This window comes from Natator depressus, chromosome 2 (genome assembly GCF_965152275.1).
Source record: "Natator depressus isolate rNatDep1 chromosome 2, rNatDep2.hap1, whole genome shotgun sequence".
Classification (NCBI taxonomy): Eukaryota; Metazoa; Chordata; order Testudines; family Cheloniidae; genus Natator; species Natator depressus.
In genome coordinates, this window is record NC_134235.1 from 57,052,734 (window position 1) to 57,067,633 (window position 14,900).

General features: G+C 40.2%; 1 protein-coding gene across 10 annotated transcripts in view; it reads left to right on the plus strand.

Annotated features, from left to right (window-relative positions):
* EYA1 (EYA transcriptional coactivator and phosphatase 1) overlaps positions 1-14,900 on the plus strand; it is a 225,684-nt gene that overhangs the window by 129,701 nt on the left and 81,083 nt on the right. For 6 of the 10 annotated variants that reach the window (XM_074944239.1, XM_074944242.1, XM_074944238.1 and 3 more), the window contains 3 exons: positions 5,363-5,440; positions 11,763-11,832; positions 12,133-12,278. In XM_074944239.1, coding sequence (XP_074800340.1) covers positions 5,363-5,440; positions 11,763-11,832; positions 12,133-12,278 — 294 coding nt within the window. The remainder of the gene's footprint in view (positions 1-5,362; positions 5,441-11,762; positions 11,833-12,132; positions 12,279-14,900) is intronic. The other 4 variants (XM_074944241.1, XM_074944243.1, XM_074944245.1 and 1 more) reach the window with 1 other exon arrangement.

Genomic DNA, 14,900 nt, shown 5'->3' on the forward strand with positions numbered 1-14,900 from the left:
ATACTTCCTTTAGTGGTCTTCAAAAACTAATCTATGAGTACTTCTAGATAAACTTTTAAAATAGCTATGCACAAATAGGATCCATTTAATTTATATTAAATAACAAGTCTTCAACAAAAGTAGCTCAACATGCAACAAATCTAATGCTGCCTCAACAGCTTTGCTAACTCCAGTTTTTGCCTGTTATATTTTCTTGTGTATGTGTGTGTTTCATGCAGCTTTCTGAACTTTTATCTGCTAGCCTTAATAGTCTGTTTTTTGTTTTCTTGGTTCTGTTTTGCCTTTTAAATCTGATTAAAATGTCAGAAATAGTGGGGAAAGGAACAATTATACAAAAGAGCAGTTGGCACAGACATTCCACTTGCACAGATTGTACAGATTCCTTTGATTTGCAAACCAAATCTAAATGAGTTGTGCATGATGATGATACTATTCCTTAGCAAGGGATCTTTGCAGCAAAGAACCCATCTGGGTTCTATTCCTGGAACTCCTACGAACAGCCTGGGCATGATTCACTTCTGTTTTAGTGCAGCTTTGTGTCACTGGTGTTTCAGCAGCATAGAAACTCAGCAGCACAGAGATGAATCGTGCGCTCTCTATGAAGAAGGAGGGATAATATTTCACTTCTGAAAATACCTTGAAGCTGTGCCATTGAAAGCGATATAAGTCCAGAGTTATTAGAACTCGATTTAGTAGTCCCTGGGTTTGTTAACCAAGGGTTTGAGCATCTACACTCATTTGTAACCCCAGGTTAGGAATTGTTGAACTCTGGGTCCCAACCGGGAGTTCCAGCATCTATGCTGCATTATGCGGGTTTGAGTCCAACCACCCATATCCCAGACTTCCTAGCTCCCTCCCAGAATGTGGCTGTTCTAGTCATTTGTTCATGGTACAGTGTGGGAAAACTTGACAGTCCCCCAAACTTGACTGGCCAGAGCACAAAGATCGTCTGCCCATGGGATTGGGGGTACTTTAGGCGGACTCCCAGAGCATGAGTCCAGTGGGTTTTGTCTACACTGCAGTAGGGCTTGAACCCTGGGTCCCAGCTTTATGCAGGCTCGGACTCTCCATCCCCTAAGGGTCCTGGGACCCTGGGTCTGAGTCCTTGGTTAGGGCAATTTGTGTGTAGACAGAAGGGGGGCTAGGCGGAAGCCTGAGTTCGAACACTGGGCTTACATTGCAATGTAGACATACCCTAAGTGATGGAGTGGATTCAAGTGATAGTAATCAGAACATCTCTTAATTAATAATAGTGCCACCTCCATTTACTAGCTTAACATTCCATTTCAGCTACTGAGCAGCAGCAGTGGGAACTTTCAGCCAGTCCTTCTTTCTTCCCTCTCTCACAATTGAACACACTGTTAAAAATTATCCAGGAAAACTTGCAATATGTGTTCTGCATCGTGTGGTACCAGTCCCACTAGTAGCTCGGAGACATACTGTGAAGGCTTAGAGCAGCTTGCAGATACTTTAATGTAGGGGAGAGAAGTAGAGAAGCTAGAGTCCGCAGCACATTTAGGAAACATTTACTAGGCAACCAGGAAAAAACAGCACATGCAGTAAGGAAGGATGATACTGTACTTGCTATGAACAGCATAATGTACCATGACTTTCCAGAGTTTTGCTTCTTTGGACTGCTCCATATCCATTTGATACACATAGATCAGTGAAACGATGTTCTGATAGGATTGCACTTCTTTTTTTATTCCCAGCTCATCTCTTCTCACTGCCCTCTTTTAGCTTCTCTCCTCGGGGGGAGCATTTACCATTCAGGAGGTCAGTTTGTCTTTTGGATGGGTTGGACAGCCCTCTCTGCAGTCAGAATCCATGGCTGGTTGTAAGTGATTTCTGTGGGATAGAATGCTATGCTATCATTTCTGAATTTATTTCTTTGCGTAACAAACTATGAGTGTCCAACATTACTTTCTTGGGTCCCAGGCAGATCAAAGTATGCAATTGCTTGCTGACATTTTGATAAAACTGTGGCTGCTTATGGTAGGAAGGCTCTTCAGTTCCTATTCATCATTATTAAATTACTGATTAACTGCAGCATGAAGCTCTATGCGGGTCATGATTCTTCATCATGAAGGTCTAGTAAAGCTTATTTGTAAATTACACTTACAAATGAGAATCCAGATCAGGAACTCTGTTGCACCCTCACTTTCTTACTCTAATTTTCATATATGCAAGAAACATAACAGTTGAGATGCGATGTATTGTGGAGGAATTTGGGGTAAATACTGTCAAATTTAAATTGTGTCAGTCACTGGTTAGTGTTACATTTCTTGCTTTGACCATGCAGCTCCCAGTATATTTTATATATTCGTTTCCTCTTTATTTTAGGAAGCATTATATGGTTTAGAAACAGTTTAGAAGTTTTCAACTCTAAAAATTATTGCAGTAAAATATTGCTGATAAGTCATAGAGGGTGAAGCTAGACTTTGATCAGTTTTTTCCGTTAATGGCTCTGTAACAAAAATATGAAATCCAGATGAAATGTAAGCAGCATATATGAACCAGGTTTTTATTTCAACTATGGCATTTTCTTCCAGTTAGAAAATTAATATTCCTCCAAAAAAGGTGCTCCCTAGAAGAAAAGATATGTTAGATCTCTGGACCGTGAGAGCACCTGAATTGCTACAGATGCCAGCAATGCAGTGGCCCTGCATCTCTGGGAAGAAGGTTATTCTATTCCACAAAAGCCAAAAAGAGGCATAGAATGGGCTTCACAATACTGAACAGTGGAGAAGCTTGGGGGAAACAGTGCTAGTGTATATTAGCTTCCGTCTATCGCAGCTCCCAAGCTAGGTTCAACTTTTTCTTTTATTTTTACTTTTATTTTTCTTTCTTTTCCCCCCATCCCATTTGTTAACTAGAGAACAAATCCCACAGCATCATTCCCATGAGAATACCTGCCTTATGAAAATTGGACTAGAAAGAGTCACAAAGTGTTGGGCCAGGGGGTGGAGTGACACTTATTCACAGTTTATAGAGGGACACATGTATACTATGCAGCGAGGCAGCTGGTCTAGTGTATAGGGTGCTGGACTGGAATGTGTACCAGGAGACCTGGGTTCTAGTCCTGGTTCTGCCCTTGATCTGCTATGTTACCGTGGGCTAGTCATTGGGCTCTTTCTGCCTCTGTTTCCCTTCCCTTTCTCTATTAATGGGGATTTTTTTTGGTGGAATTAGTTATTAGAAGTAGTGTGGGAGTAGCTCAATGAGTGCACTAGAGTTTATAAACCCTGCCTGGGCCTGATCTGGATCTCCATGAGGTAGGGATTACAGGCAAAGAACCCTGTATGGGGGTGAAAAGAGAGTAGCCAGGGAGGAGGAGAAATTTGAGGGGTTAGGGATAGATCTTTTGGCTGAGGTCAAGTAAAAGGGGAAAAGGCATGCACGGAGAGCTAGGGGAAGACAGGGGCCCCTTCTGTCAATCTAATGACTCCCCCTGAATAAATTATATTACCTCACACAGTCATGCTAACATGCACGCACACAGAGCCATATACCACTTTCCTCATGCTGGGGAAATGGGAGATAGGGCGTCACAAGGGGATTTGATCTAAGGACAGAGAGAAAAAGATATCTGGGGAGAAGTCCTGCACATTTTGCAAGGTCCACGTAGATTCCTGTCAATGATAGTTCCAATTCCCAGGCAAAATAATTTGCAAGCTGGATTCAAGGCTGTAGATATGCATTTAGTTGCTTAAAACATGATGTACGTGGAAAGGCTGGTATGATAAAATGGCATTGCAGGGTAGCTTATGTTGTCTTAATGATTTCTTGTGCAAAGCCATTGCCTTTACATTTTGCCCATAGTTACATCCAAGCTAAATTAGGGTCAGATCTGTGCCCTGCTTGCCCTACTTGAGGATCTAGGCACTAAGTAAGTGTACTGTGTATATATGTACTGGAATAACTGAGAATAGAACTAATAATTTTGTTGTTGAAGCATGAGCCAGAAGATAGTCTAGCTCTCTTGCTCTTAAAAATCTGTGTTGGTTCTGCCATGTAAACCAGAGTAAAAAGTTGTAATAACTTTTCTGTCAATAAAGTAACTAGCTACATAGCTGAATATGGACAGAGTTGCTGAGTAAGAAGTCATTCTTATACCGTCACTTTTCAGAGCAGAATTCTGAAAAGAGGGCATTGGAAGATGTCTGAGAACCCGACTGGGTTTGGGGAGGAGGCAGCCAAGCAATTTGCTGGCACCTCCTTGTGGTGGATGTCCAGTGCAGGTACTCCATAGGGAAGGGACACAGTGACCAGATAAATGGCTTGGTAAAGGATTTAAAAAGGAGATGTTAGTTAAAGAAACGGAATGGGTCGGGGTGGTTGGGGCTCCTATGAATGGTACGGCAGGGAGCCAAACTCCCTTTATTACAGCCCACCTTAACCCTCCTCTGAGGGGGAGGGGTGGATGGCAAGGTCCCAGCAATGGGTTGGTTGGGGGACCTGGATGGGGAAAAAGGGGGGGCTGGCAGAAGCCCTTCGGGTACTTATTGAATGAACATGGAGTTACCTGCTCTGTACACTTTTCTCTGCCATGTAGACCCAGACATCTAATAAAAAAGTTATGGCCTGATTAAAACCATGTCAAATGTCTCCCATCCTTTTTTCGGTATCGCCGGACAATCACTTTTCGGAGCAGAATTTGACTTTGAGAAAGAAATTAGAGCTGGTTGGAAAATAGGGGGTTTTTTCCATGGAAAATTTCAGTGAAAACTAAAGAAAAAGTTTGTCTAAATTTCCCATTGAAAATTCTGATTTTTTTTCAAGGGAAAAAATGAATACAGAAAATAGTGTGAATTTTGGCTGAAAAAAAGATAATTTGTCAGGTGTTCAGTTCTTCAAAATACTGAAATTTTCAGCTGAAAGCAGACACTTGTCATGAAAAATTTTGTTTGGTTGAAAACCCAAATTTCCGTCACACATATTTTGGACAAAACAATTTCAACCAACCCTAGAAAAAGTCCATTAAAAGAATGCTTCAGTTTTTGCCTCATTCAGATCATTCTGAAAACTTACTTCTGCAACCAACAAACAATGACTCTCTGAGTTGTTCTTATAGATATGTTGATTTTAAAGGATTAAGAATCATAGGAGTGCACAAAGTTGCATGGGGACTCATTGTTTGATCTGTCCATGACAGTATCTTCTGGTTTGTTACAGTGGCCTTTATTCCTTGGGGACAGAAACAGATCTTTGAGTGTGTGTGTTTATATTTACACAAAAATACAGGTAGCAAATATTTGTTAGAAGATTGTGTTTTAGTGGTATTTTGTGAATAATGTGTGTGCATGTGTATGTGTGCATGAATATTAGGAGCATTTAGATTATTTATAATTTATACTTCTAGTTAAAACAGAACCAATGAGCAGCAGTGAGATTGCTACGACTACAGCAGACGAGTCTTTAGACAATTTCTCAGGATCAGGTAAGAAATAAATAAAGATACTTTTCACTTACTGTTTTCTTCCCCTCTTACAGTCTAAATACTGTATGCAGAAGTTAAAAATAAAAGGTTTTATATAGTCTGTAGCTCGCACATTCTATCAGGCCTGGATCTTACACATCTTACTCAGGCAAAAGTCAGTGGGAATTTTCCATAAGTAAGAAATGCGAGATCAACTCATTGATATCCATGGATAACTTCACTCGGAGCTCCACTCAGGATTGGGGCAGTATTATAGCTCAAGCTGTTTTTTTGTTTTGTTTTTGTTTTCTGATGGCTAGCAGATCCACATCTGCATGCTCTAGTTGTGAATGGGATGAAAGTCTAAAATCCTCCTCCTTGCTTGCTTACCGTTATGATGCCTTCTGAATTCTGGCTGTTCCCCAAAAAGTGCAGATATTTACATTTGCCATTTGTGCCAATAGGTCTCTAAAAGGTGGCGAAAGGGTGCATATTAATCCAAAATATGTGAATTAACACTGTTATTTCTATATTACTGTTTTTGTCGTGCAGAATTTGGACCTAATTCTGAACTGATAAGTTGCAATCATGATTGCAGAGAGATGCAATAGAGCTATGTTATTTGCAGTGTGTTATTTGAGAGTGTTATTTGCAGACTCATGTTGACTTTAGAGATTCACTTTAAAAATTGACCAGCTGATGTGTCTTGATTGATATAGGCCACATATGTGTGCGCTGATTATGCTAAAGATTGGCCAACAACTGTTTCTAATATATTCAAGCACATTCAGAGATCTAAACTCAAAATTTTGAACTTAAGAGGAATAGGGATCGGTTGTACATTACACTCCATCCTCTTTGAGCCTCTCATACAAGGCAAAGAGGATAGATTCTGGCTGTAGCTGGCCAGCAAACAGTTCCCTCGTGGAGGGTAACTGCCAACTGGCATAAACTCACCAGAGGCAACTCCTCTACTAGACCACACGTCCACTCTCTCAGTGTAGGGTATATGTGAGGGGTATATTGGAGGTAAGATGAGGGGTGTGACAGAGCCTTGTTGTGTTGAACCTCTAGTGATATAAGGTATGTAGGTGTAAGTTCCAGCAGATCCTAGACAATCCAGATGCTGGGTCTGCACCAGATTGGGTAGATATAACTGGTTCCATGATGGCCCCTGTTGTACAAAACAGAGCTTGGATGAGGGAAATATTGAGCCCATCAAATTGACTTTAACAATCCTTGGAATACTTGGATGCCAATACACTAACTATTCTGAAAGATACTGTCTTAGTTTTATGTCTCCATTTTTTCACAGCTGTTTGAAAGCACAGTGTGTGAGAACACTCTTAGACTGTAAATTATTTATAGAGATTCTTGTAATATATATATGTCATATAGATTATACAGCTGGGGTGTATTTACTTTGGGCTTGACACAAACGAGATAACGATAAGGGAAAACAGGAAAAAAATTATTTGCTGTCTTTCTTGGTAATGGTCACTCAGAAATAATTCTGTAGTACTGAGAACAAATCTGCATGCTTCACAGGGACAAAATCAGATTCTGCCCAGCTTAACTGTTTTCGGAAATTCTATCAGGTGGTACGTTGCGCATGCTCTGTTTGATTCCAGATGCCTGACAATAGGCATGTAATTTTTTGGTAGGTTGATACCAGGAAAGTTATTTTATAGCGATCTCACAACCTGAAATTGACCTCTTCCCTGTGAGGGGCTAAAAAGAGATCTTGGGCGTAGAGAAGAAGTGGGACCCAAATAGTCATCAGAGAGAAGGCAGCTTTCTTCATGGAACCTCTAAAAATAATAGGGACATAGAACTGGAAGGAACTGTGACACTAAGCCCCGTATTCTTCATAGAGACATTATTGTGATATGATTATAGCATAACCATGATGTATTTTGTGCAAGATAAGGCTTGTGAGATATTGCTGAAAAGGTTATGATTTACTGAATATGATTAGCCTGTTTGGATGCATGTATCATTTTGGTATCTGAAGTTAGGAATATTGTCTATGCATCAGCTACAAACGTGTTTACACCCAGGGAACACTCACTAAGCAGAATGCAATCAGTCTAGATGGTTGGCTGGGAAGGGCCATTAGGGAGAACAGTAGGTCTCAGAAGATGCTAATCTCCCACTGGGGAGCCTTCCTGAGGAGTTACAAACAGCCTCTGAGTCATGGCTGCTGTGTCCCTACAGGGGCATGTGACCAAGTCATCTGGTACTGGACTCCATCATAGAATACTAGTGTTTTTCCACTGACCAGGCGTGGGAATCAAACTGTGAGACAAAGGGTTCCCGTCATATGCAAAAGTGATTTAAGGCAGGGGAGTGACATCATTGTGGTTCTTCACTGATTTCCCCACCCAAAGGAGACACTTGGAAACACCTAAGAAATGAGGACTGAGCTGGGGGAGAAGGGCTGAACCCAGGCTAGAGGGATTTCTAGCTTGTGAAACCTGGGGTTTTAAGCTGCAAGCAAGTGCAGCTTGCCCTTGAGAATCTTTCCAAACTGCCTAAACCAACAATTAGAGTGAGAATTTGCTACTCATATCCAATTTCCTTAGTATATTAAGCTTAAATAGCATTTTTGTTTTATTTGCTAGGTAATCTGCTTTAATCTGTTTGCTATCCTTTATAATCACTTAACATCTATCTTTTATAGTTAATAAACTTGTTTTTGTCTAAAACCAGTGAGTGGAAATCATAACTGGGGGCAGAAATCTGTTGAATATCTTCCATTGAGGGAGCAGGTGAATTTCATGAGCTTACGCTGTACAGTTCCCTGTGTAGCGCAACACGGTATAATTTTGGGTTTGCACTCCAGAGGGGGGGGAGTGCGTGCCTTAGGAACTGGGAGGTGCCTTAGCTGAGCCTTCCCATGCAGAACTGATCTCAGCATCTGTGTGCAGCTGTAGCTGGGTGTGTTCCTACCTGTATGTGTGCTGGAGAGGGCTTGTCACAGCAGTACAGAGTAAAGAGAGCCCAGGCTAGTGTGTCAGGCGGGTTCAGGGATACCCCAGTCCCAGGTGACACCCCACAGGGAACCCAACAGAAACCTTCTGGATCCTTGAGTCCAGTCCTCTGCTATCTTTATAATTTGTCATATAATCCCATTCATAAATTTATCCAGTCCTATTTTAAAGCTAGTTAGATTGCTTGCCCTCTCTATTGCTATCGGGAGGCTATTCCAGAACCTCACTCTTCTGATGGTTGGAAACTTTCTTCTAATATCCAGCCTAAGTTTACTCATAGCCAGTTTATACCCATTTGTTCTTGAGCCACCCTTGTCTTTTAGTTAGATAGCTCTTCTCCTTCCCTTATATTTATTTCTCTGACGTATTACATCTCCTCTCAGCATTCGTTTTGCTAGACTAAACAAGCCAAGATCTTTTAATATCCTCTTGTAAGACAGGCTCTCCAGTCTCCTAATCATCCTAGTACCCCTTCTCTACACGTGTCTCAGTTTGAATTCCTTTCTTGAGTATTGTATGCAGTATTCCAGATCAGGTCTTACCAGTGCCTTGTACAATGGCATTAATATATCCCTACCTCTAACAGAAATACCTTGCCTGATGCCATTTAGGATCACATTTGCCTTTTTCATGGCAACATCACATTTGTAGTACATAGTCATCCTGTGATCAGCTAATATGCTCCCAAAGTGTATGGTCTTTCACTTTATACTATAATGATGAGCAGAAGGCCCAGCATACAATGCATAGCTGACCTCCTTTCTCTTTAGTGCCCTGAAAGGTCACAAAGAATTCAATCTAGTTAAAGATCTTATATGAATTTTAAATTTCTGTGTTAACAGGGATTGATTTTGGGGTTATAAATAGCTACTTGGAGCTCTTAATCTGAGCTTCAGAAAAAAACACCTGTTATGTTAATTTCTTGATCTTACACACTTAACAGTTTTTCATTAAGACAATATGCTATTTCATTATGACATCTTTATGAAATACTGAAAGTTATCAAAGTCTGAAAATGAATTAGAAATAAGTAGATACTGCAAGGAAAGAAGCTGAAAGTGGAAGATGTAGTATAGCCTTTGTACTACAGAATTATTTTAAAAAGAGACCCGTGCTATAAAGTTACCTGTATGTTTTCAATAGGAAACATACTTAGAATTTTGTTATGAAATACAGATCTTTGAATACAAAAAGTGGAACCTTGCACAAATTGCTAAAATGGAGTACAAAAGAATAGCCAAAAATATGGAGGGACAATATGAGTTACACCTAGCAAGGGACATAAAAGGCAATAAGAAGAAGTTATATAAACACATTAGGAACAAGAAAAAGACAAAGGAAAGTGTGGGTCTTCTACTTAGTGGGGAAGCAGAGCTAATAATGGATGACATTAAGAAGGCTTAGGTGTTTAATGCCTGGTTTGCTTTGGTCTTCACTAAAAGGTGAATTGTGATCACATACTTGACACAATATTAACAAGGGGGGAGGAACAAAAGCCAAAATAGGGAGAGAACAGGTTACAGAGTAGTTAGATATATTCAGGTGAGTAGGGCCTGATGAAATTCATTCTAGGGTATATAAGGAATCAGCTAAAGAATTCTCAGAGCTGTTGGTGATTATCTTTGAGAACTCCTGGAGGACATGTGAAGTCTGAGAGGGCTGGAGAAGGGCACACAAAGTGCCTATATTTAAAAGGGGGGAAATGAGGACTAGAAGAATTACAGACCAGTCAGCCCAACTTTGATACTTGGAAAGATACTCAAACAAATTATTAAACAATCAATTTGTAAGCATTTAGAGAATAATAAAGTTATAATAGCTAACCTGTATGTGTCAAGAACAAATCATGCCTTACCCCAAGTATCCTTGGTATCCTGCTGTCGGTTGAATTGTCTCATTAGACTAACCTCACACTTGGTAAGGCAACTCACATCTTTTCATGTATTTATACCTGCTCCTGTAGTTTCCGCTCCATGCATCTGATGAAGTGGGTTCTAGCCCACGAAAGCTTATGCCCAAATAAATTTGTTAGTCTCCAAGGTGCCACAAGGACTCCTCATTGTTTTTGCTGATACAGACTAACACGGCTACCACTCTGAAACCTATGTGGAAGAGTTACACAAACTGGGTTTACTTAGTCTTGAGACAAATAGACTGAGGGAAATAATGGGCTTAATCCACAGTAAGAAAAATTTAGATTGGATATTAGGAGGAACTTTCTACTATAATGGTAGTTAAGGTCTGGAATGGGCTTTCAAGGTTGTGGAATCCCCCTCATTGGAGGATTTTAAGAACAGATTAAGCAAACACCTGTCAGGGATGGTCTAGGTCAGTGGCTCTCAACCTTTCCAGACTGCTGTATCCCTTTCAGGAATCTGGTTGATCTCGGTACCCCAAGTTTCAACTCACTTAAAAACTACTTGCTTACAAAATCAGACCTAAAAATACAGAAGTGTCACAGCACACTATTACTGAAAAATTGCTTATTCTCATTTTTACCATATAATTATGAAATAAATAAATTGAAATATAAATATTGTACTTACATGTCAGTGTATAGTATATAGAGCAGTATAAACAAGTTATTGTCTGTATGCAAAATTTTTAGTTTGTACTGATTTCACTAATGCTTTTTATGTAGCCTGTTGTGAAACTAGGCAAGTATCTAGAGGCAAATATCTAGATGAGTTGATGTACCCCCGGAAGACCTCTGCGTACTCCCAGGGGTACACGTACCCCTGGCTGAGAACTACTGATTTAGGTTTACTTGGTCCTGCCTCAGTGCAGGGGGCTGGACTAAATGACCTCTTAAGATCCCTTCCAGCCCTACATTTCTATGAATCTAATATTCTAAACATTAATAAAACATTGTGCTGGAGTATCATAAACCTTTGAAAATATGGAAGGAAATGATTTCCAGTGTGCAATCATTTGAGAAAATTTGTTTCCCTTGAAAATGTTGTCTGCCTGCAAGCAAAAATAAATTATTGCTCTGGAGTTGTACAAAGAAGGGCAATTTAATCAAGCTTTTAATTTTAATATTGAGCATTCCTATACTGGCACCTGTCCCTATTAAGTGAGCTGTAGCTCACAAAAGCTTATGCTCAAATAAATTTGTTAGTCTCTAAGGTGCCACAAGTACTCCTTTTCTTTTTGCGAATACAGACTAACACGGCTGCTACTCTGAAACCTATCCCTATTAAAACATTACTTTGTAGGTCAGAATATTTATGGTATTTGGACTTATTTAAAACCTTGTTAAAATTCTGAAATTCTGTTAGCAAAAAGTAATACTTAGTTCAGATGTGTGTGTTTACATTTTGATGTGCTTTCCTTTCTCCTTGGGGCAGTAATTGGAAGCAGTGGCTTCAGCCCAAGACAAACTCATCAGTTCTCCCCACCACAGATTTATCCTTCCAAGTAAGTTATCTTTTCTAAATAATAATAACTGAAATAAACAAACAGGTTTTAGCCTCATTTAGAATCATCATTGGGTTCTTCTGTTATCAGAGTTTAACCCAAAGCTTGTTCTTGAGAAAGTATGTGTTTTATTTTATTTTAGCTGTTTGTATTTTAAAGATTTTTTAAGAACTTCTGTTCTCTCATGCAGTCTATGACCATGTGCTAATCAAGCTAATATAATAAGGCTGTTAGTTAACACAAGTACTCATATATCTCTGTCTAATACAAATTCTATTTTCTGTCATTTATAATCAATAGCAGACCATACCCACATATTCTTCCTACCCCTTCCTCACAAACTATGGCTGCATATGGGCAGACGCAGTTTACAACAGGAATGCAGCAAGCTACAGCTTATGCCACATACCCACAGCCAGGCCAGCCCTATGGAATCCCTTCATATGGTGAGTAAGAGTCAGTATCAATGTTGTTTAATTCTGGGGTAAACATTTTTACCCAGAAAGGCTGTATGACCCAGAGAAACATATTTTCTCTGTGTTTAATATGACAACTGTTCCTGTGCATGTTTGTAGTCAAAAACCTACATTCAGTTCCCTTTTGGTGAAATGGGGAAAGCTTAGTATATGTATTTACTGGAGTCTAATTAAGAATGTACCTGACAAATGTGACTTATACAAATCCATAACAACTCTCATAACCTCCTGTGGAATAGTTGCTTTTACCTTTTATTTCTGTTTTTTTAATGCTACCTTTAATAGAAACCATGGAAAAGAAGCATTCGTCAAATGTTTTGTTAGAAATGGACAAAGAGGAAATGTAAAATTTAAAGAGCTAGTACTGCTCTCTCTTACGCCTGTTGACTTCAGTAAGAATTGTGCAATCCAAGTGCATACAAGGGTAAATTGATAAATACAGGGCTTGATCCTCAACTGGTGTAAACCAATCAAGCTCTTCTGATTTATATCGGCTGAGGATCTGACTCAAGAAGTGTAATTTTAAGTAGTTTTGGAAATCTGCCGTGGTGGAAATTGAAGTAAATGCCATTAAGGCTCTAAAATGCTGACAATATGATGATATATAATCCAATTACATTTTTCACATTGTCCCTATATGTATTGCGTATATTGATCTATATTATAAAATAAATAGCTATAAACATAGTTCATATATTTCAACTCTTTTCTGCATATTTTAAACATCTAAAACATTTTATTTGAATATTTAAAATATATTTTCAGTGATGATAATGTATTTTTCTTACATATATTGTAAATGTATGTTTTTCTTGTTTGAGACTTCTATTGGTCCTTGGCTATCTGTGGTGGGTTGGACAGCCCAGACGGTGACTTATCTTGTTCCCTTCGTCTTTCTGTGTGAAATCCTGGACCCATTAAAGTCCGTGGTAAAACTTCCATTGACTTCAGTGGGGCCTGGATTTCACCCTCTCAGTTTAGCTGCCTCCCTGTCACCAGTGCTCTGTATGTGAGTTGCTCTATTTGGACTCTGCTTGCTGGTTTGGCTAGCATGCTTATCTAGTCTCTTGCTTTTTTTATTCCCCCTGCCCCATCCATCCACTGTGCCGAGGAGTTTGGTCAGTTTCGTCTTGCACATTTTGCATTACAGAACTCCTTTTTACAACTGAAAAACTGGCTGAGTGATACGGCCTATTGCATTTTTTGTTTTCCTACCTGTCCACCTCAGGGCTCAGCCAAGGTTCTTTTAGCTATGTATCTTGTTGTTTAACAGTAGCATTAAAAAGCAAACATACTGTGGGAGTTGACATAAGAGTATTTCCTTGTGTACAGATACATTTAAGTACATCTTCAGGCCCCAGTCGTGCAGTCTGTGCTCATGTGAGCAGTCAGACTGAAGACAATGGGACTGTTCATCTGCACAAAGCAAGCAGGATGGGCACCGTATTAGAGTCAAAATTCTCCTCCCAGGTCTGCAGGTGAATCCCATTTTCTGCGTCATGTACTTTGTCTTTCTCTCTTTCCATGCCTACGGGTTCCAACACTTGTGGAATGAGCAAAATAGCAGCATTAGGATATGTCCTACTCATCTGAAAGAGAAAATTTGCTTCTTCTCTCTCTCTCTCTCTCTCTCTCTCTCTCTCTCTCTCTCTCTCTCTCTCTCTTTTAAGTCTGGGGGCAGGTCTACAGTTAAAACTCTGCAACGGTGCAGCAGCATTTTGTGAAGATGCTACTGTGCTGACAGGAGAGCATCTCCCATTGGCTTAGTTAATCACCTCCAGGAGAGGCGGTAACTACATTGATGGGAGAAGCCCTTGGGGATTTTTCACACCCCTGAGAGGTGTATTTATGTAAGTTTATAACGTAGACTTGGCATGGGACTTACTGAAAATGCACTTTTCAAAATTTGAAAGGCCATGTTCTCTAAAATCTAGTTGGGATTTATTAATTTTTATGTCACTTTAAATTGAGGTTGAAAATTAAAATCCCAGCCCTTTCTCAGCTTCCTTGATTGAGGCAGTTATTGGGAAGGTGCTGCTCTGAAGGCACAGGGAGCACCACTCAGAGCAGTACTTAAGTATCTGCCAGGAAGAGGCCCAGTCTCTCTATTTCTCACCTCCTACATCTCTACCATGCTGAACTCATGGAAGCAGGAAGTGGGGTGGAAGGAAATACCACTGACAAGTAGCTCCTAGGGAGCTGCTGGCTCTGGTACATCTGCAAAGCTACTGAGGAAGCTGGAGAAGTGTAGCTATTCATTTCCTGAGGCACTCCACTGCTGTCTGCCTGTGTGTTTTCTTAGTGGCATATTGTAAAGGCTTCATTTACCAGCTGCTTCTCCCCCTGGATCCTGATAGTACCTTCATGGTCTCTCCCCATTACCTCTCTTTGCGTGTCTGGACTAGTGAAGAGAAACGGAGAGGGTAAAGGAGCATGAAGAGCTGGTAAGTGACGCCACTGGAGGAAAGCAGACAAGGAGTTGTGGGGTGTCAGGAGGTGAAAAGCTCCTCCGCCTGCTTCTTAGAAATTTGCAGAAGGGCCAGAACTGGAAGCTGTCAGTGGCACATTACCTTCCAGTTGGCATCCACCTCC